This window comes from Pleurodeles waltl, chromosome 9 (assembly GCF_031143425.1).
Source record: "Pleurodeles waltl isolate 20211129_DDA chromosome 9, aPleWal1.hap1.20221129, whole genome shotgun sequence".
In the NCBI taxonomy this organism is placed as follows: Eukaryota; Metazoa; Chordata; class Amphibia; order Caudata; family Salamandridae; genus Pleurodeles; species Pleurodeles waltl.
In genome coordinates, this window is record NC_090448.1 from 476356606 (window position 1) to 476378982 (window position 22377).

The 22377-nt window shown below is 43.8% G+C and overlaps 1 protein-coding gene across 1 annotated transcript in view; it reads right to left on the bottom strand.

The window, feature by feature from the left end:
• TECPR2 (tectonin beta-propeller repeat containing 2) overlaps positions 1 to 22377 on the bottom strand; it is a 657145-nt gene that overhangs the window by 612375 nt on the left and 22393 nt on the right. The window contains exons 2-3 of the mRNA XM_069207305.1: positions 21000 to 21112; positions 2349 to 2602 (exon numbers count right to left, since the gene is read on the bottom strand). Of these exons, the coding sequence (XP_069063406.1) occupies positions 2349 to 2573 (225 nt within the window). The 5' untranslated portion in view covers positions 2574 to 2602; positions 21000 to 21112. The remainder of the gene's footprint in view (positions 1 to 2348; positions 2603 to 20999; positions 21113 to 22377) is intronic.

Here is a 22377-nt window from a genome sequence, read left to right on the forward strand (position 1 = left end):
CTTCAGATATTTGTGATATTGCAATCGCAACGCCTCAAATGAATGTACATGGGTGCCTGCCTAGTGTGCCCCAGGTAGGTAATGCCAAACATGTCTCCTTTTACAAAGCCCTCCAGACCTGCATTGTGGTGCAACCACATACATCCCTTGCCAAACGGGGTCAACTCCGTGACTCAATGGTCCCAAACCAGAAATCGGAGCAGCACCCTCCAGCACAGCAATACCACCTGAGTGCACTCTGGAAAAGAACCAAGAATCGGGGCCTCACAGAGCATGGCAGTCATCTTATCGTATCCTAGTATGGCCAGCTCCGACCTATAGATCAAATCATCCCCACCCCTGTTAAACCAGTCATTAATTACAACCAATTGTGAAGCAAGGTAGTAACAATACAAATCCACCATACCCATACCACCGTCAACGGGGACTGTTGGCAATTAACAAAGGCCACACGTGGGCAGCAACCCACCCAGAGGAACGTACAGATCGTCGTGGCAAGGGTCTGAAACCACCACCTGGGGAAGGAGTGTGGATAATTTGAAAAAAATATGCAAAAATGTGGGTAGGATCCTCATCTCAAAAAGTGCTATCTTTCCCAGGATGTGCAACGGAAGACAGCTCCAACTCGGAAGGTCTTATTCATCCCAGGAACTTTTGGGGTCAGATTAAGACTCAAGGCCAAGTCTGGGAGACGTGACATGTAAAATATTTAAAGGACAGGCAGCGCAGAGGCACCGCGAGACTCCTAAAGCAAGCACTCACATCACCAATGATGGGAACTAACAGGGACTTTGATTCATTCACCCACACGCCAGAGGCCTCAATGAATATCCGCAGGATCTCTAAACTGCGTGGCCCTGTTTTCTTCGGGTTCACCAAGAACACCAAAATGTCATCCGCTTGGAGCACGATATGCTCTTCCAGACCGCTGCCCATAGACAACCCCTAAATTCAGACGTCTTCAACAAATATCCACATGATCGCCAAACAATGTAGGCCTGTGGGCTGCAGGTTTGCCAAGAACATCAAAATGTCATCCACGTGGAGCGCGAAACACTCTTCCAGACCTTCACCCTTAGACTAGCCCTGAATACAAGCATCACAGCGAACAAGGTGCGCCAAAGGCGCAATCGCCAAGGCAAACAAGAGGGAAGAAGGAGGACAACCCTGGCAGGTACATCTACTGATAGGGATGCTGGATAGAACGTCGTTAACTCGAATCTGAGTGGTACAGCAGCGGTAGAGAATACCAAGAAGAATGTGACAACAATGCCAAACTGTGGCTCTCTCCAGCACACCACAGAGGAAGGACCAATCCACCATATCGAAGGCCTTCTTAAAATCCACCAGAAGCAAGATGAGGAGTGGGTGGGGGAGGGGGAACTGAGGCGATGGGCCTGCATGAGGGCTGTGTAACCCTCCAGCTACAGTGTCGCGTACCACAGGCCCACATGAAGCCACACTGATCTGGGTGGACCAGATAGGGCAACACATGTCACAGTAGGTTAGCTAGAGGTTTGGCAAACAGCTTAATTCCCAAATTAATAAGTGAGCTAGAGCAGTAAGAAGAGCAGCTATCCAGAGGTGAGCCTGATTTTGGAATCACCACAATGGTTGCCTCATCACATTCGGAGGAAAAGTCCCCCCGTTTTTCAGCATTTGTTAGGTGATCAATTACATCTAATGCCAGCCAAATGCAACTGGACCAGAATACATTAGGTGCCTTCGTTTAGCATATATAGTGGATCCTCTTCAATATAGAGAGTGTCCAAGTGGTACAGGCCTAAAGGATTTGATTATCCAGGTATTGGTGATGGGTTTAAAATGAAAATGGTGGCTTATTAGCAGTGTGCGGCTCTTAAACCTACTTGATTCTGGTTTGGGTGTTCCTAATTCTAGTGCATATGGTAAAGTATCTTAGGAGAAAAAGATAATGTTGAACCACACTAAAGCAAAAGGTGCAGGGATAATATTTTTTGAGTAATTAAATTATTTCAGAAATTTGGGATTATACATAAATCTGGGCTGGGTTTGGTGTGGGTACACCATGGAACATTTCAGAATTTACTGCAGAACTGTTGTAGCTCTGGTGATGCTGTTTTTGACAAGAGCATTAGGGATACATACCAATTGTAACATTTTCTTCAAATGCTGACCATATACTTTATAAAATTTGGATAAGTGGCACACAGTACGACTAATAATGTGATAGCTTCTCATGGAGCTGTACTCGAGTGGTTAATTAGGGGACAATCACTATATAATTTCTCTACATGTAGAGCTCTATAGGAGAGAAATCATGTAAGTCAAACCTCTTCATAAAGCTTAGAAATATATGCTATGCTTACCTCCAAGTTGTATTTTTTCATTTGATTGGTTTGTCTGCAGTGCAGATACAGCATCCCAATGCTGCTGCCAATAGCAATATAGTCCCCATTAGCATCAATGGCTGTTAAGTAGACCAGAACAGATCGAAAGCCTTTCTGGATCTTCGAAGGGATGGCATTGAGAATGGAATACAATGGACAAAATTCTTTGAACACATCATCTCCAGGGCCGTAGACAGATGCCATGGCAGTTACAAACAGGCCCAGTCATCACTCTGAAACACAAACAGGATAAGGATCAGTGTTTACAAGGAAACTCCACAGCTTATCAAAGGAGTTTGAAAAACAGACTGCAAACAATCAGAGGTACACATTATGAAAAAAAACTTTTTAGCAAAAGAAGATAATCAAACGATACACAACCTGTAAGACTCCTAATTAAAAAACTATTTGTAATAACAAATCTTACATCCATATTTGGTTATCCTACAAGTGTATGACAATAGATACTGCACAGGAAAGACAGATTAATGCCTTTGATAAAGCCTTACGAAGTGAAATGGCATTTTGCTAGATTTCTTTTTGTTAACCTTATTTCGAGAAGAGTATCAACTAGGGAAAAACAATCCATATTCCCCACACAGTTATGTAACACAATAACCAAGAAGCAAGTTTCGGTGAAAAATCATGATCTTAACTCTGGTAGATGTAGCGCAAAGCAAAGAGTTGTTTAAAAATATTTTGTATAAAGAAGAAACATTTAATGATTAAAAAGACAGCAATAATTCACAAACTGGTAAAAGGATAAGGAGGTATGAATGTTTAAAGAAAAAGCAAACTGTGTCCGCAGAAATAAATACCAAATCCAATGTTAGTGTATGTTGCCAGATGACTATGCCCTAAGAACACTTTCAGGCTGGCACTGCTTGGGAATGGGTAGGGTAAGGACGAATAGTTCACATCTTAAATTGTTTTACCTTCTAATGAAGTCATTTTTCTAGACCTAGAAATCTTTCAGCGGTGTAAGGCAGGATGGTGTTGCTGCTGAGAACTTCACAATGGCAGACAAGTTTAAGTCAGGGTCTTGAAACCTTGAGTTTTGGTGCCAAAGAATCACATTAGAAAACTAGAAATGCTAAAGCCCCCTTGCTGCTGGAGTCATTTTGCTACTTTTTCATGCTCTTGTGCTCTATGTTAGGACTTGATCAATCTCTGCTTTAAAGCTCAGAATCATCAAGCATAGCTAGGCTAAAGGCCATGCCTGGGCAGGATTCCATGAGATTAAATCCCTTGTTTCCAGGGATTCCCAGGAGCCAAGAACTTAAGATCTAAAAACTCTGATGGGAAAGCAAACCAGAAAATCTTTTCTGGACATAGTCACAGCTTTCTTGGGTAGTCACAGCACCATGTTTCAGATCTTGGTTGAAAAAAAACAAAAAAAACAGACATTTCCAAAAGCCTGTTTCTGGTCCAGGGAGGACCTGGCTTGGCAGTTCGGGCTGGATTGTTCCTGTGAGGAACAGGGTGAAGACTGATTTGCATATGGCTGGGTCCAAACTGGGGTGGCATGGTGAGCAAAAGAACGACGGATTAAACCCAGATCTGTGACTGGGGGTAAGTGTTTGTATTGTTCAACACTCCGTCCATCATCCTTTTGTGTTGCTAAAGTTTTCCAAACATTAGACAAGACAAGAGACCTATCCCACTTGACCCTTTCATTCTATGCAGACTACAGTAAGTCAACAGTCTTGACCCCTTCAAAATCCATGACAAGACTCAAGTACAACAGGGAGCATAAACCAAGGTCTCAGTCCTGTCCTTGGTAGGTAGCAAGCAGACTTCTGGTCCATACTGTCTCCAAACATAGTAGTACTTTTAGAGTGGGGGGGTGCACCCTGATATAACAGTTCAACAGCACTGGTGAGGGAAGGTCCTGAACCTATCCTACTAAGTTGGCATCCTATGTCCTTCTTAAAATTGCACATGTGCTTCACATATATGGCTAAAACCTTCCTGGTAAGTACTACTCTAGATGTTTTCCAACAATTGGCACTCTCAGCACCCCATGTGGGCTTACTTAAAGAAAAAAATGTAATTCCTTGTACCCATCTCTGTGTCTTCTTTGTCCCCACTAAGGGAAATCCTACTCTAATACATTATCTTGACATTTATGAGAAAACTCCAAGGTCACCGATGCATTAGATATTTAATAACTAGTTAAAGACTGCTAAGAAATATTGCTAGTGTTTTCTAAAGTCAAGATATAGAAATATGGATTTTAGAAACAAACCAGGGCTTGGCAAATAGAAAAGTCTGTTTTGGCTTATGCAGAAAATATTAAATTTGAATACTGTTACTTTTGAAACATGTCAGATATATACTTGTCAAGCCGTACTTGTACCCATTACATACATAGGTCTTGTGGACTTAAACATGCAACTTACAGACAGCTTACTTAATGTTAAAAGCAATTGGACTACATTGTGACAACTGACTTTCTACACATCTCAAATGCAGGTATTTTTTCCACATTACCTCATATACCTTGGCTCACGTGTTTTATATGACTGCCGAGCAACATACACTCCGTACCTTCCATTTTTCTCAATACATTATTCTCTAGGTATACCATTATATTTCAGCTTTTTCTTTTGACTGGTCAGAAATAAGTACAGTACCCATCATTCTAATATCTCTGGTAGGTTTATCAATCCGAATAGCGTCTTTTACCATCTTCTTACCTTTTTATTTGTTTTGGACACGGGAAACCTTGTCCACATCCTTCGGTTGTGATTCTAACATACACACACACATACTGACTGCATGTTCACATTAGCAGTATGTTCTGGCACTAATATGACTCACTTTGGTGATACAAGTGGCTCCTTGGGAACAATTACAAAATGGCACCTTTTCTCACTTATGCACCATAAAGGGAGAAAACAAACAAAATAATTTTTCTTCACGTTTGGTAACTGAGTTTCCTCTGACTCTGTCATGTCCTTATGCATTTGCTAACTGTGCTTTTCAATAAGTGCACATACTCATTTCTTTGCAGCCTAGAAAAAGACACTGTGTGACGAAAAACGTGTTGGCTGCCACTGCAAAGATTAACTACGTGTGGCTGTTTCTGCAAAGACGGACTACGAGTTGTTACCTCATGGACTGACTAAATGGGAACAAACTAAAATCAAAGAGGACTTTCTTCATATAAATAAATCACAAGGTTGTTACCTAAGAGAATCTTCGTTGAAATTTCTTCAAAGACAAAATGCATTAAATATTTGACTCTTGAACAACAAATAATTACTGTTTACACATTTTCTGAAGTGCTGTGGTCTTTAGCAAATTTTGAAACAGTAAAACTGCCTGCTGCAATTTGGTCTACAGCAGTCCATGGCTACCTGGGCAGCCTTGGTAGATTATATTATAGTCTCTATCATGTAGTTGGTGAAAAGCAAAATTACAATCGCCATGTGAGATTTGACTTTTATACCACCTGCATCTCTTTGGCAAACTTACAATACAGTGCTAGTAATAATGATTTTGGCGGTCATTCTGACCGCCCGCCATGCGGTCACCGCCATTTGGCCGCTCCGCTGGGCCGGCGGGCGGCCGCCAAAGGAGCGCCCGCCGGCACAGCGGGAAAGGCCCTGCAACACAGAGGCCGGCTCCGAATGGAGCCGGCGGTGTTGCAGGGGTGCGACGGGTGCAGTTGCACCCGTCGCGATTTTCACTGTCTGCTAAGCAGACAGTGAAAATCATGCTGGGGCCCTGTTAGGGGGCCCCTGCGCTGCCCATGCCAGTGGCATGGGCAGTGCAGGGGCCCCCAGGGGCCCCACGACACCCGTTCCCGCCATCCTGTTCCTGGCGGTAGAAACCGCCAGAAACAGGGTGGCGGGAAGGGGGTCGGAATCTCCATGGAGATTCAGCCCAGACAGGGGAAATCCGGCGGGAAACCGCCGGATCCCCTTTTCTGACCGCGGCTTTACCGCCGCGGTCAGAATGGGCAGGGAAGCACCGCCAGCCTGTTGGCGGTGCTTCCGTGGTCATCGACCGCCAGGGGTTGGAATGACCCCCTAAATCTTATGCCTCATACTAGCCACACCCAGATGAGCTGCACAGTTGTAATCAATGCTCTAAAGAAAGGATAGATCCCTTTCAGTTGTATTTGCCTCAAATCGACTTATATGACTATAGTTTTAACTTTTTCAATTCAGTGGTGACAAATGCATACATGTTACTTTCTTCTGAATGTTATTTTTTTTTAAAGCATTATCTTTAAGAGGTACTGCATGGTTGTGGAATGCTATAAAATATCTACTTATCTACAGGACAGTATGCTTCCGAAATGTATTTGTTCTGTTACAAATAATCAATTGGGTCCTTTTGGTGACATGAACTGATGTGACAAATTATGGCAGCATTTTCATTATGTAAGTGCTTTGGTAATAGCCTCTGTGCTCATGCCAGGTCCCATACAAGTGCTGGAAGTAGGTGGAAAAGAAAAGCTTCATGCCCGTAAACATAATTCTCTTCTAGGGAAATCCTCATCAAAGTCATAAGCATTGAATTGTCCTGCCCATACGCTAGATTCCACGGCACTTCGCAAAATATTTATATCTATATATGCATAAGCCCTTTTTGTAGACAAAACTGTGTTTGTGTACGCATATATGGAAAATGTCACTTACCCAGTGTACATCTGTTCGTGGCATGGTACGCTGCAGATTCACATGCTTTGCACATCCCGCCATCTAGTGTTGGGCTCGGAGTGTTACAAGTTGTTTTCTTCGAAGAAGTCTTTTCGAGTCACGAGATCGAGGGACTCCTCCCATTTCGGCTCCATTGCGCGTGGGCGTCGACTCCATCTTAGATTGTTTTCCCCGCAGAGGGTGAGGTAGGAGGTGTGTATTACAGTAATAGTGCCCATGCAATGGAGTAAACATGTATGTACATAACGTAGTTTAAGGTGATATATTTACAAATTTACAATTGTTCAAGATCAACTTCGAAACGGCTACAGGCTCCCGGGGAGGCGGGTGGGCGCATGTGAATCTGCAGCGTCCCATGCCACGAACAGATGTACACTGGGTAAGTGACATTTTCCGTTCGATGGAATGTGTAGCTGCAGATACACATGCTTTGCATAGACTAGTAAGCAGTTATCTCCCCAAAAGCTGTGGTTCAGCCTGTAGGAGTTGAAGTTGTTTGAAACAAAGTTCGTAGTACTGCCTGGCCTACTGCGGCTTGTTGTGCTGTTAACACATCCACGCAATAGTGTTTGGTAAACGTATGAGGCGTAGACCATGTGGCTGCCTTATATATCTCAGTCATTTGAATGTTTCCTAGAAAGGCCATGGTAGCACCCTTCTTTCTAGTTGAGTGTGCCTTTGGTGTAATAGGCAGTTGTCTCTTTGCTTTGAGATAACAGGTGTGAATGCATTTAACTATCCATCTAGCAATGCCTTGTTTGGAAATTGGATTTCCTGAATGAGGTTTTTGGAAAGCAACAAATAATTGTTTTGTTTTCCGAATTTGTTTGGTTCTGTCAATGTAGTACATTAACGCCCTTTTGATGTCTAACGTATGTAGTGCTCTCTCAGTTACAGAATCTGGTTGTGGGAAGAACACTGGTAGTTCTACTGTTTGATTCAAGTGGAACGGTGATATGACTTTTGGTAAGAATTTTGGATTTGTTCGAAGAACTACTTTATGCTTGTGTATTTGAATAAATGGTTCTTGTATGGTAAATGCTTGGATTTCACTTACTCTTCTTAGAGATGTGATGGCAATTAGAAATGCAACTTTCCATGTTAAATATTGCATTTCACATGAGTGCATGGGCTCAAAAGGTGGCCCCATGAGTCGTGTTAAGACAATGTTGAGGTTCCATGAAGGGACTGGTGGTGTTCTTGGTGGTATAATTCTTTTTAGGCCTTCCATAAAGGCTTTAATGACTTTTGCAAATGTAGCAAGTAGCTTACGATGTCTTTAGCAGATGCATGTAAAGGTTGAATTTGATTATTATGGCAATAATAAACAAACCTTTTCCACTTATTTGCATAGCAATGTTTAGTGGTTGGTTTCCTAGCTTGTTTTATGACTTCCATACATTCTTGTGTAAGGTCTAAGTGTCCGAACTCTGAGACCTCAGGAGCCAAATTGCTAGATTCAGCGATGCTGGATTGGGGTGTCTGATCTGTTGATTGTGTTGAGTTAACAGATCTGGGGGGTGATTCTGATTCTGGCGGGCGGCGGAGGCCGCCCGCCAGAATTCCGCCCTCCATTATACCGCTCTGCGGTCAGAAGACCGCGGAGGGTATTATGAGTTTTTCCCTGGGCTGGCGGGCGGTCTCCAAAAGACCGCCCGCCAGCCCAGGGAAAAACTCCCTTCCCACGAGGATGCCGGCTCGTAATCGAGCTGGCGGAGTGGGAAGGTGCGACGGGTGCAGTGGCACCCGTCGCGTATTTCAGTGTCTGCAAGGCAGACACTGAAATACTTTGCGGGGCCCTCTTATGGGGGCCCCTGCCGTGCCCATGCCAGGGGCCCCGCGACCCCCCCTACCGCCATCCTGTTCATGGCGACTTTCCCGCCATGAACAGGATGGCGGTAGGGGGGGGTCAGAATCCCCTCGGCGGCGCAGCGAGCTGCGCCGCCTTGGAGGATTCTTAGGGGCAGCGGAAAACCAGCGGGAGACCGCCTGTTTTCCTGCACTGACCGCGGCCAAAGCGCCGCGGTCAGAATGCCCTGCGGGGCACCGCCGGCCTGTCGGCGGTGCTCCCGCCGACCCTGGCCCCGGCGGTCTAAGACCGCCGGGGTCAGAATCACCCCCCTGGTCTGTTTGGTAGTTTGACATGAGGTACTACTGAGAGGTCTAGTAGTGTTGTGTACCAAGGTTGTCTTGCCCAAGTTGGTGCTAGGAGTAGGAGTTTGAGTTTGTTTTGACTCAACTTGTTTACTAGATATGGAAGGAGTGGGAGAGGGGGAAAAGCGTATGCAAATATCCCTGACCAACTCATCCATAATGCATTGCCCAGAGACTGATCTTGTGGGTACCTGGATGCGAAGCTTTGGCATTTGGCGTTTTCTTTTGTTGCAAATAGGTCTATTTGTGGTGTCCCCCAATTTTGGAAGTACGTATGTAGTACTTGGGGGTGAATCTCCCATTTGTGGATTTGTTGGTGATCCCGAAAGAGATTGTCTGCTAATTGATTCTGAATTCCTGGAATAAACTGTGCTAATAGGCGAATGTGATTGGGTATCGCCCAATGCCATATTTTCTGTGTCAGGAGATACAACTGTGTTGAGTGTGTTCCTCCCTGTTTGTTTAGGTAATACATCGTTGTCATGTTGTCTGTTTTGACAAGAATGTGTTTGTGGCTTATTATTAGTTGAAAAGCTTTTAACGCTAGAAATGCTGCCAATAGTTCTAGGTGATTTATGTGAAACTGTTTTTGCCGAGTGTTCCATTGTCCCTGAATGCTGTGTTGATTGAGGTGTGCTCCCCACCCTATCATGGAGGCATCTGTAGTTATTACGAATTGAGGCACTGGGTCTTGAAAAGGCCGCCCTTGGTTTAAATTTATATTGTTCCACCATTGAAGCGAGGTGTATGTTTGGCGGTCTATCAACACTAGATCTAGAAGTTGACCCTGTGCCTGTGACCATTGTGATGCTAGGCACTGTTGTAAGGGCCGCATGTGCAATCTTGCATTTGGGACAATAGCTATGCATGAGGACATCATGCCTAGTAGTTTCATTACTATTTTGACTTGTATCCTTTGGTTTGGATATATGACCTTTATTACATCGTGAAATGCTTGTACTCTTTGTGGACTTGGCGTGGCAATCGCTCTTGCTGTGTCGATTGTTGCCCCTAAGTATTGCTGTGTCTGACACAGCTGAATGTGTGACTTTGTGTAGTTGATTGAGAAACCTAGTTTGTGTAGGGTTTCTATGACGTACTTTGTGTGTTGTGAACACCGTTTTAGTGTGTTGGTTTTGATTAACCAATCGTCTAGATACGGGAACACATGTATTTGCTGCCTTCTGATATGCGCAGCTACTACTGCTAGGCATTTTGTAAAGACTCTTGGCGCAGTAGTTATTCCGAATGGCAACACTTTGAATTGGTAGTGTACCCCTTGGAATACAAATCTTAGGTACTTTCTGTGTGAAGGATGTATTGGTATATGGAAATATGCATCCTTGAGGTCTAGTGTTGTCATGTAGTCTTGTTGTTTGAGCAGTGGGATTACGTATTGTAATGTCACCATGTGAAAGTGGTCTGATTTGATGTAGGTATTTAATGTTCTTAGATCTAATATAGGTCTTAGTGTTTTGTCCTTTTTGGGTATGAGAAAATATAGAGAGTAAACTCCTGTTCCTTTCTGTTGGATTGGTAGTAATTCTATTGCTCCTTTCTGTAGCAATGCCTGGACCTCTAGTCCTAGAAGATCCATGTGTTGTTTTGACATATTGTGTGTTTTCGGTGGGACGTTTGGAGGGAATTTGAGAAATTCTATGCAATAACCATGCTGGATAATTGCCAGTACCCAAGTGTCTGTTGTTATCTCCTCCCAATGTTTGTAAAAATTGCTTAGTCTCCCCCCCACTGGTGTTATGTGTTGGGGATGTGTGACTTGGAAGACACTGCTTGTTTTGAGGAGTTTTGGGGCTTTGGAACTTCCATCTATTCTTTTGGAATTGTCCCCCTCTATATTGCCCCCGAAACCTTCCCCGCTGATATTGGCTTTGATAAGTGGGCCTTGCTTGTGAGGTTGTGGCTTCTGTAGGTTGGCCTCGAAACCCCCCTCTAGATTGTGTCTTGCGAAATGTGCCTCTGCTCTGTGGGGAGTAGAGTGCGCCCATGGCTTTTGCCGTATCAGTGTCTTTTTTAAGTTTCTCAATAGCACTGACCACCTCCGGCCCAAACAACTGCTGTTCATTAAAAGGCATATTCAGCACGGCTTGTTGTATTTCCGGCTTGAATCCTGACGTACGCAACCATGCGTGTCTCCTTATTGTTACTGCAGTATTTACTGTCCTTGCAGCTGTATCTGCTGCATCCATTGCTGACCGTATCTGATTATTTGAGATACTTTGTCCTTCCTCCACCACTTGTTGTGCCCTTTTCTGGAACTCTTTGGGTAAGTGTTCTATGAAATGCTGCATTTCGTCCCAATGAGCTCTATCGTATCTTGCCAGAAGTGCCTGTGAGTTGGCAATGCGCCATTGGTTTGCTGCTTGTGCTGCAACCCTTTTCCCTGCAGCGTCGAATTTGCTACTCTCCTTGTCTGGAGGTGGAGCGTCTCCCGAGGTATGAGAGTTTGCTCTCTTGCGAGCTGCACCAGCAACCACAGAGTCTGGTGTTAATTGCTGCGTAATATAAACAGGGTCTGTTGGCGGTGGCTTGTACTTTTTCTCCACCCTTGGAGTTATGACCCTGCCTTTCACAGGATCTTGAAATACTTGTTTGGAGTGTTTTAGCATTCCAGGGAGCATAGGTAAGCTTTGGTATTGGCTATGAGTGGAGGATAGTGTATTAAACAAAAAATCATCCTCAATTGGTTCTGCGTGCAGGGTGACGTTATGAAAAGCGGCTGCCCTTGAGATCACCTGCGTGTAGGATGTACTGTCTTCAGGTGGCGACGGCCTCGCAGGGTAACAGTCTGGGCTGTTATCTGATACCAGAGCATCATAAAGGTCACATGCGTCTGGATCATCTGGACTCATTGCAGTATGAGTCGGGGATTGCATCAGTGGTGGAGTGGCTACCGGTGATGTGTGCATTGATGATGGTGGAGATGATGATGGTGGAGATGGTGGCGGAGTTGTTTGTCTTGCCACCTTTGCTGTGGCTGCTTGTCCTTTTCTTGAAAGGCAAGTCTTCTTTTCATTTTAATTGGGGGAAGAGTGCTTATATTCCCTGTGTCCTTTTGAATGTGGAGCCTCCTTTGAGTGAAGTCTGGCTCCATTGATTCAATTTCGTGTCCGAACTTATGTCCTAGCATTTGGGAGGACAATCCCTGTTCCTCTGTGTAGGAACCTGTTTTCGGTTCCGAGGCTGGATGTTTCGGAATCGAAACCTTTTCGGTCGCCTTTTTGGGCTCTGACGAAACCTCCTTTATTTTCGGCGTTGTGGTGTCTCGGTGCCGACTCATTTCGGGTGCCACTGTCTCGGTGCCGAACTTGCTCGGAGCCGCTGTCTCGGGCCCGAGATTGCTGTGGGGCGGTATCTCGACCGGAGTCGGATGACTTCAACACAAGCGTGCCCTTTTTCGGTGCAGATGATCGGTCACCTATTTTTCGGGTTAAGCCATGGCCTGTTGGCGGTGGCGTCCCCAGGGCTTTTGTGGTCTTCTCGTGAGTTTTATGTTTCGAAGTCTTACTCACGGTTTTTGGTGTTTCTTCGGGGTCAAGCTCGTCTGAGTCCGACTCCTGAATGGAGAAGGTTTCTTCTTCCTCCTCGAAACGCCCTTGTCCTGTCGGCGCCGACGCCATCTGCAGTCTTCTCGCTCTTCGGTCTCTTAATGTCTTCCTTGACTGAAATGCTCGACAGGCTTCACAAGTATCTTCCTTGTGCTCTGGAGACAAACACAAGTTACAGACCAGATGCTGATCTGTATACGGATACTTGTTGTGACATTTTGGGCAGAAGCGGAATGGGGTCTGTTCCATCAGCCTTGAAGAGACACGTGGCCGGGCCGACCAAGCCCCGACGGGGGATCGAAAAAACCCCAAAGGGCCATCGGAGCTCTTCAAAAGTCGGTGTCGATCTGTTGTAACTAACCCGATACCGAACGCAAACAATACCGACGATTTTTCTGATATTCTAACTAACTTTCCGACCCGAAACACGGAGCGAAAAGGAACACGTCCGAACCCTATGGCGGAAAAAAAACACTCTAAGATGGAGTTGACGCCCATGCGCAATGGAGCCGAAATGGGAGGAATCCCTCGATCTCGTGACTCGAAAAGACTTCTTCGAAGAAAACAACTTGTAACACTCCGAGCCAACACTAGATGGCGGGATGTGCAAAGCATGTGTATCTGCAGCTACACATGCCATCAAACATATATATATATATATATATATATATATATATATATATATATATAAATAACCTACAGGACATCACCAGTAGGTGGTTGTGGTTAGGATCTAGTGTTTTTTGACGTGCCTATATCTTTGATGATGACCGACAAATCTGCACAAAAATTCCCCAAAAAAGTGCACAGTTGATTCTAGATGTGCATGGAAAGTTTGGGGGTGATCCATCCAGCGGGGTCCGTAAAAAAAAGGGGGGGGTTCCAAAAAAGTGCATTTCCCATGCTAATTCCCACAGAGATTTGGAAACAGCCCAAACAGCTGGACGAAGTCACACCAAATTTGGCAGAAAGGTAGCTCCTGGCCCAAAAAGCACACTTTTTGTTATTTGGTGTAAATCCGTTCAGTAGTTTTTTGAGACATCAAAGGAAATCCAAGTTTGTATATCTAAGTGTTTGGATTATTTGAAAATTGTCCTGATCTCGTGCAGAAATATGATTGGTTGCCAACACTTCAACCAGGAAGTGCTGGCAGCCATTTTGGGACTTGGACTCCGCCAAGTCCCAGACAAAAAGATAAAAAATAAAGAAAAGGGGGGCATGGTATAAATACCCTGATCTCCCAGCCTTGGTGCTGGAGTCCCACCTGGGATCCCAGCAAGGCAAAAAAGGGGGCATGGTATAACTACCCTGATCTCCCAGCCTTGGTGCTGGAGTCCCACCTGGGATCCCAGCAAGGCAAAAAAGCATTTTTTTTTTTTATGTTGCTGCAAATTCACGGCAAAAATTAAATTTTAGAGCCTCTGCGCTTGTTTCTCACAACACCCCTGGGTGGAACACGTCCCGGGGGTATGTATGTATATATGTATGTATGTATATATATATATATATATATATATATATATATATATATATATATATATATATATATATATATATATACACACACATATAAATACATATATACATACAAATACATTTACATACATATATACATACAAATACATAAACACACATATATGCACACATATATACATACATATATACATACACTCACATATATACATACTTTTATATTATATAAAGAGGGTGCGCATGGGCCCCCTTCCTAGGGCTCTTTTTAGCCCTGGGGAACAACATCCACCCCCCCCCCCCCCCGGGCTTTAGAAAAAAAAATGGGTAAGGGAGGTGGCTGCGCGCGCGAACCCGCTTCTATTGAGCTGCCAGAGCCCCAGGGGCCACCACCTCTCTGGCACTTTATGTAATAAAGGAGGGGGAGGTCTCACAAACCTCCCCTCCTGGGGCTTTTATATGCCCAGTGGACCACCACCTCCCTAAGGCTAAATAAATACTAATGGGGGGGCCCGGGGACAACCACCTCCTCAGGGCCAAATGCATATTAGAAAATGGCCCGCGTCCTGGTCCATTAACAGCCCAGGTACCATCACCTCCCCGGGGGCCAGCACATGCTATTTAAAGAAGGCCTCCCTCGTGGATCCATTAATGGCCCTGGGGATCGCACCCCCAGGCCGGCTACTGCAATCTCCAGAGGTGCCTACCCTCTGAATATAGCCGTTTCCTTTTGCTTGGTGGGAGCTGACAGCTCCTGCCAAGCGACAGCAAACACCAATTCTGCTTTCAGCAAGCAGGAGCTGTCAAATAGCTCAACTTGCTGGAAGCCGAGTTTTCCTCTGAAACAGATTAAATGATGCACACGCAGGGAGCTGCATTTCTAGCAACTCTTTGCGTGCAGGAGCTATGCCAGATCCTGCAGCAGGCGGGGAGCCAGCTGGTACCTTGATGCTCTCCCCCCGCCACAGTTCACAACTATGCACAGTGGGTGGCCTGGGAGGGGTCAGGGCACTCAGGCACTAGTGGCTAGACCCCAGAGGATGGGGTCCTCAGAGCTATATTTGGCCTGGGATGTGGTGGTCCCTGGGGCACGGGGGTCCACACGGCCCCGCATAATTGTTTAAGTTAGGCCCGGGGAGATGGTGGTTCCCAGGGCATATGTAAGCCCCAGGAAGGGGGGTTTCTGCGGCACCCCTCCTTTATTTTACATAAAGTCCCAAGAAAGTGGCGGTCTCCCGGGCTCATAATAGCCTCAGGAGGGGGGCCCCATGTGCCCCCTACTTTATTTGTTTAATATATGTGCATGCCTTCAGGACCTGGCTCACCAGTTTTTTTTTGTTTTTGCTTTTTTAAACAAGCGCAGGAACCCGTGCATATTTTTTTTATTTATTCATCTTTACCTCAAATTCGTGAATCGACCACAAGTTTGCAGCATCACCATGGCTAGGGGTCAGGGTATTTCTACCTTGTCCCCTTTTCTTTTCTTTGGCAAGGTCGTGCATGGCGCAGTGAGACTGCTTAATTGGGTGATGGCTGCAGGACCTGGTCACAGGGCCTTGCCGCAGGCTAGGGCATGGGGACAACCCAGCCACACATCACTGAAGGCTGTGTGTGGCACACAGTTGGGTGTTTATTGAGGGTGGACCGCAGGGCCTGTTTGCTAGCCAGGCCATATGCATGGCCAACCCCCGCCGAGCATGGCCAAAGGCTCTCTGTAGCACTGGTTGGGTGCATATAGGGGGTAGGCCGCAGGGCCTGGTCACAGACCAGGCCCTGCAGCAACCCGAGCTGCACAAGGCAGAAGGCCATGCATGATGTGGGGTTCATGGTTTTAGGAGTAGGCCACAGGCCATGTGTGACACAGGATTTGGTGCTTATAGGGGGTTGGCCACCAGACCCTGCGACTAATCCCCACCATGCACGGGCAAAGGCCGTGCAGGATTTGGTGCTTATAGGGGTTGGCTGCAGAACCTGGCCAAAGGCCGTGCACAGCGGTGGTTGGATTAATGTGAAGTAATTAAAATTACTTAACGTTAAAAAAAACATAGAAATTCACTTTAAAAAACAAAGGTTACAGGGATGTTAAAATTAGGTTCACATTTTAATCACACAAAACCATAGAAATTCAGCAGTTATATTTATCTCAAATAATTGTAACTCGCGCCCTAAGGTAACTATAACTCGATCCCTCGCCAAGCACTGCTAATTACCGCACATTTTGCATTACTGATAACATCTTATATGACATCATTGATAATATCACTGTAACATTTGCAGTAAAATTATTGAGGAGAAGATTTTGCATGGCAATGGTACGAGTTAGAAGTTACCCCAGGGCGCAAGTCATAGTTATTTGAGATAACCATATCTATAACTGATGAATTTCTGTGGTTTTGTGCGAACCTAATGTTTTTTAGTGTGTGTATATATATACACACACACAGATTATATATATATATATATATATATATATATATATATATATATATATATATATATATATATATATATATATATATATGAAACAACAATTGACTGCAGATAGAAATGGCTAAAGTTTGTTTACTTTTTCCTTTTAAAAATATCTTCAATTATAGGAGAATAGTCACTAAATCTAAATAACCTAAAGTGACTAATTGGAGATATTTTTAAATGGAAAATTAAACTAAATGTCGAGACTTATAGCCTTCTTTTGGCAGAAGTCATGTTTTTAAAGTATGTGCACTTTTGTCTACAAAAAGGGCTTGGAAATATACAGATATATATTTTTCAAAGTGCTTAAGGATACCACAAGTAGGTGGTACAGTTTAGTGCAGAGGATCCCCAGGAAGTAAACAATCACCAAGCTCACTTTCATCCTTCTCCATATTTTTTAATGTAATCATATAATATTATGGGAGGATTATAAATAGCCTCAAATTGTTAGTGCGGGAGAGTAACTTGGAAAATTTCATACAATCAGTGTTTAATTTGTAAATAAAAACGTGCCGGTGCCGAACGTTCACCTCTGAAACATGCGGCTGCTGTGAGTATATGTGCGAGCACAGAATACTGAGGCAGCGTCATCCTAAAGACATCTCAGGCTTCTTTAATCGATTTACAGCCCCTCCCTGCCCCTTCAGATCACTCTTGCAGCTTTCTGCTTTCTCCCTTTGTGACCCTTTGTCGTTTTTCTCGTCTTTTCCATATGTGTGTTTTGCTCTCAATAAATGCTTGATGCAGAAAAATATGTGTCGGCCCTCAAAAATGAGTGCTAGTGCCTTCATCAGAAACCATTGGTTCAAAATAAGCACTGCATACAATACAGTAGGCAGAATATTATGAAGAAATATCTTATGTCTGATTTTATTAGTATCATAACCCTAGGGAATAACTCGGTCTTTCCGCACCAATCACAACTATGCACAAAATATGGTTTCACAAAACTTCTTTAGACTGTTTTGGCCAGGGTAGCGACAAGCAGTTGACGATCCCAGTGGTTTCTTTACCAGGGTGTACCTCTTAAAGAGGGTACACGTGTGAATACCAAAACAATGTTAAGATCATATGAGTCCTGCAGCCTTGCTCTGTCCTGTTGTCTATTCTTTTAGGTATCCTGTCTGGAATATAACAAATAACTCATCTGTCTCTTTCTTTTGTTATTTCTTTTTTTCTTTCGCCTTCTGCTATATTCTTTGGTCTTCTCTTTTGCTTTCTTCGGTTTTGGTGTTTGTCCTTCTGTGACTTGGGTTCACATAAAGGTTTCTCTTCTAAAACAGACACATTTCTTTCAGTTTCTCCTTTAACTGAACATTTATCGGTTTAGGTTTTGATATAAATAACAAAGTCAGGAAGTCTTAAAAACAAATCAGAAATCCCCCAAAAAATAGGAAATAAAGTCACTAGGACATTAATATGTGTTGTCTAGAGTGACCTGCTCTTGTACTTGAGCTGTAGAGGTGAAGATCCACCTTCCTGGTGGGCACACCTGGGAATCAACATTCCTTTAGCAACTCCTCCTCATGATAGTTCTCCTCCTGCAACCCCATATAAGGCAAAGAGCTTCCTACAGTATCCAACCTTGATTCGACCTGGGATGTTCCCTGTGTTCCTCTGTTCTTACTGGCTCCACAGCTCTCATCTGTGCCGGAGGTGTGTCTTGGTCTTTGTTCCTTGACACCACTGTTTGTTGTTTAGAGACCAAGCCCTTTCTTATACTCATCTTTTACTTCTTCTAATCCCTCCCCTTTTCATCAGTTTTCCAACCTGTATTGCTGTCTTTCTCTTTCAATATTGTTCCCCAAAGGTATTTCCTTCACAGTCTCTGCTATCCTTTTCAGACCCTAGTGGCGAGACAAGGATGTGAGCCCTTCATGTTCAGGTAGGTTTTCACAACCCAACCCCTAGCAGTTACATTTTGCAAACATACACATTTTAGGACAGGAACCAGTGTCAGTAATATAAGCTGAGCTCACTGCATTCCTTAAGATGCATCACTATTGGAAAAGGTTTTACAATAATTAATCACATATACATGTTTAAGCAACTTATAAACATGGATAGATTTCTTGCCTGAGTAGCAGACAGTCCTCTTTCACAAATCTATACTGTAGTAGAGTAAACCGGCAGCCAAATAATTTTTGCTGCAGGGGGTTGCACCTACTTATCTAGTGCACAAATAAACATGAAAACTTGGTGCTTGTTACCCCTCACAATATGTCCATGGTGTGAAGAAACAGGACAAACACACACATGCTTAATCAGGTTTTTGAAAAGTAAAATTGCAAACGTGAATTTCCACTCATGTTTGGAGAAGGGTTAAGAGGAAGCCAGATTGTTTTGTGACCCCCATTTACTTGATTAATGCAATTCCTATCGCCACCGAAAGCTGAGCTGAGAGGCTGGTAGAAGCAAACAGGTTGCTCATACCAGTTCTTTCTCTTCAGGTCTCAGGTTTACAAGACCCCCTTTTGTGTCTAGTAAGTGTCAGAAAAAGGGGTGGAAAGACCGTCCAGGTTATCGTGCCCTCTCCAATTCTCAGTTGCTAAGAGGGGGGAGTGGGCAAGAGGGAGGGCTCTTTGAGTGAAATTACAGATTTAATCCTACATTATCACATCCTTTGAGCCCAACTTTCTAATGTGTGTGTATGTACAAGGGAACTAAAGGTGTGACTGGGCAGAACCTACTGTCTCCCTCTCATCTTTCATGTTTCCCTTCTTCTGAGCCCCCATTTCAACCTTTATCTCATAGACAACCCTTTTAAGAACGAAGAAGAATGGAAAACTAAAATGAGGAAGAATGTAGGAGGGGCCAGGTGGAGGTTAGGAAAGGGAACAGGTGTCAGGGGAAAACATGTTTCCTGAAGTCCCTACTAAATTTACTATCCATGGTGACTCAGACTGGTCTTGCAGATGGGGGGCAGGGTTATTTTGTTACTTTACCAGGCCCTTGGGGCAGATATCTGTGCTAAAATACTTCTACAGAATGACCAATGGATAGCTGATTGTGAAACAGATATCGCAGAAAAAGAGTAGAGGGTGACATGCCAGACTGTCAAGTGGGTCGTGATCATGGCTGCGTTCGCTCTGATCACAGTAAATTTACATCGCACTTTTGTTCCCACCCTCCCCCTGTAGTCCTATACATGATTAACTAAACTAGGTATGTGGGAGCTCGGGGGCTTCTTTATTTCATCTTCTTGAGATATGCCCCAAAATTAGAGTATGTTTGGAAGTTGCTGGAGGCATATTTAGTACATGGGCTTGGACCTCACTAGTCTGTCCATAAAGGCTTGCTTATTGGGCTTGAACATATTTGACACCAGGTAAAAAGAAGGCTGCAGCACCATGCTGTCATTCAACAGTTGCATGTGGCTTCTGGTTGAAATTTGTTGCGGAGAATCCAAGGCCGTGTACCTACGCTGTATTAGGTATGACAGCAACTTTAGGGAAGATCTCACAAAATTGAATTTATTCACACAGACTCTTTTGTAGCCACCGATCAAATGTCCCTGTGCAACAGAACATAAAAACTCCTATGTCGCTTTTGATGACACTTTTTGTCATGTCCAACCCCCTAACGAAATGTTTTGACAGAAGCCTTTATTGACTGGTGCTACAGCTGTTCACCTGTGCTTTGCACTCATCCAGGCACAAAGCTGATATTGTATTATGAATCTGAATTCCTATGCTAATAAGCGTCATGATGTAACTGCTTTGTTTTGCTAATAAGCCTCATGATGTAAGTTCCTTGTTTTTTCTTATGATTGGTTTTAAAGTTTGCAATTTCGGTCTGTGGTGGAAAATCGGAATAAACAGTTTAGTTCCTGACACCTTCCATCATATTTAAATTATCCTCCAAGAGAAAGTTTACAGTGTAGTCATCTAAACTAATCTTAGATCTCAAACAACTGCTATAATCGCCCTCAGCAGTCAATCCTCTTTTCAGCTAAGCTAGTTTATGTGTGTACGTTGTATCCTTTCAAATGAAAGATAAAAGCCCACTACTGGCTTTTCTTTCACCGTGGCCACCCACCCAGCTGACCAAACCTAAAATTGAAACGTCCAACTTTTGAGAGACATTATTTTTCACCTTTCTGTTATCTGATCTGAAGGAATTTTCCCGTGCATTTCATTTATTAGACTCTGGTAAGAGAAAACAGTGGCCCAGTAGCTGGCATCTTGCTATTCCTCTGAGGTGCTTTGAATTCTTCATAAGTATTAACTATTCAGATTACTAAAATGGGAAATAGATTATTTGACATGAATTATACAGAATGTCCAACTTACCAGTGTGCTTAGTGATGGGATATACCGATAAGGCCTTCTGCCACCCTTCAAGGTTCTACGTCTAAGTGGATGAACTCTCTTCTGCCTAAAGCATGTTCTGGAGAAACTGTATCCTAAGAAATGAAAATTAGAATTCTGTTAGCAATGGTTAAATGTTGAATACGATTTTCACAAGGGCGTCAATTTGCTTTTCTTTCCTAGATTATATATGACACATCAGTACAGCTACAGAGTAACAGAAAGCAATCTTCATCGTAATAACACATAGGGGAAACTACTGACCTTTTGCATTATCAAGACATTAGAAATCTAATTACATCTATAAGCAATAGTCTGATTTTTTTATTTATTTTTTCACTGTCATTTTTTAATCTGCTGAGAGTGGGCCCCATGCACTTAGCTGGAATCAGTTTACTATTGGCCCTGTGGACTGCGTATTAACGTATCTATTTACAGCTGGAAGACTTTCCTTTGCTGCAGATAGTGAATATCTGATTTATCATTTAAAGGGAGCATGAGATCATTAAACAAAAGTGGTGTATAAACTGTGGCGTATGGTGCTTCGTGTCAACTGGTAATAGTTATCCCATCTGCTTTCCTCGAGGACTGCATGAATCTGAAAGGGCTGTGAATGGCATGGGATGTTTTGTTGTTGCTGTATGCTGCGCAAAGTAGGAATTGTATGCGACTTGGCAGATAAATGTCCACTGATACCCCCATACGCAACCCCATGTAGCTATTCTAACTTCTGTCGAATGGACTTTGATCACATTTTTGTACCAGCTTACAGCATTCTTTAATGCACAGCATTACCCACCTGTTCTATTCTGTGGCCCTGCCTGATTTACCACTAGACAATCCCACGTCTAGATGATCATCAACTCTGTTGTCATAGACATTTCCAAACAGAAACTAAGGGCTCTCCTGCGACCTAATCTCTGAAAATGCTTCCCTATCCTGGAAGAAAAACAGGAAGGAAAAAAAAGGGAACTGGCTAAATCATGTACATCAGAAGATGCTCTATCACCACCTTGGGTTACTCCTACGACCACCATGACAGGGAAAACATTGTGTATGGAGAAGGCTTGGAGAGCCATTATAGTACCTTCTGTCTTACCTACCTTCAATGTTAACTTTGGGAGAAAACAAGAATGCATTGGCTACAGTGGTAAATCTGTAACACAAACCAGCGTACGATTCAGTTCTCTAGATGGGACTATGACAGGTGTTGGTATAAAAGAATCCAGAAAGCCTTTTAAGAGCATAACAATAATAGGAAGTTGAAATAGATAAACCTGTTCACAGAACCCCCCCCGGATGGCATTTGGGAAGTGCACCCGATCAATGTATGACAGTGATTTGGCCATGGCGGACCTAT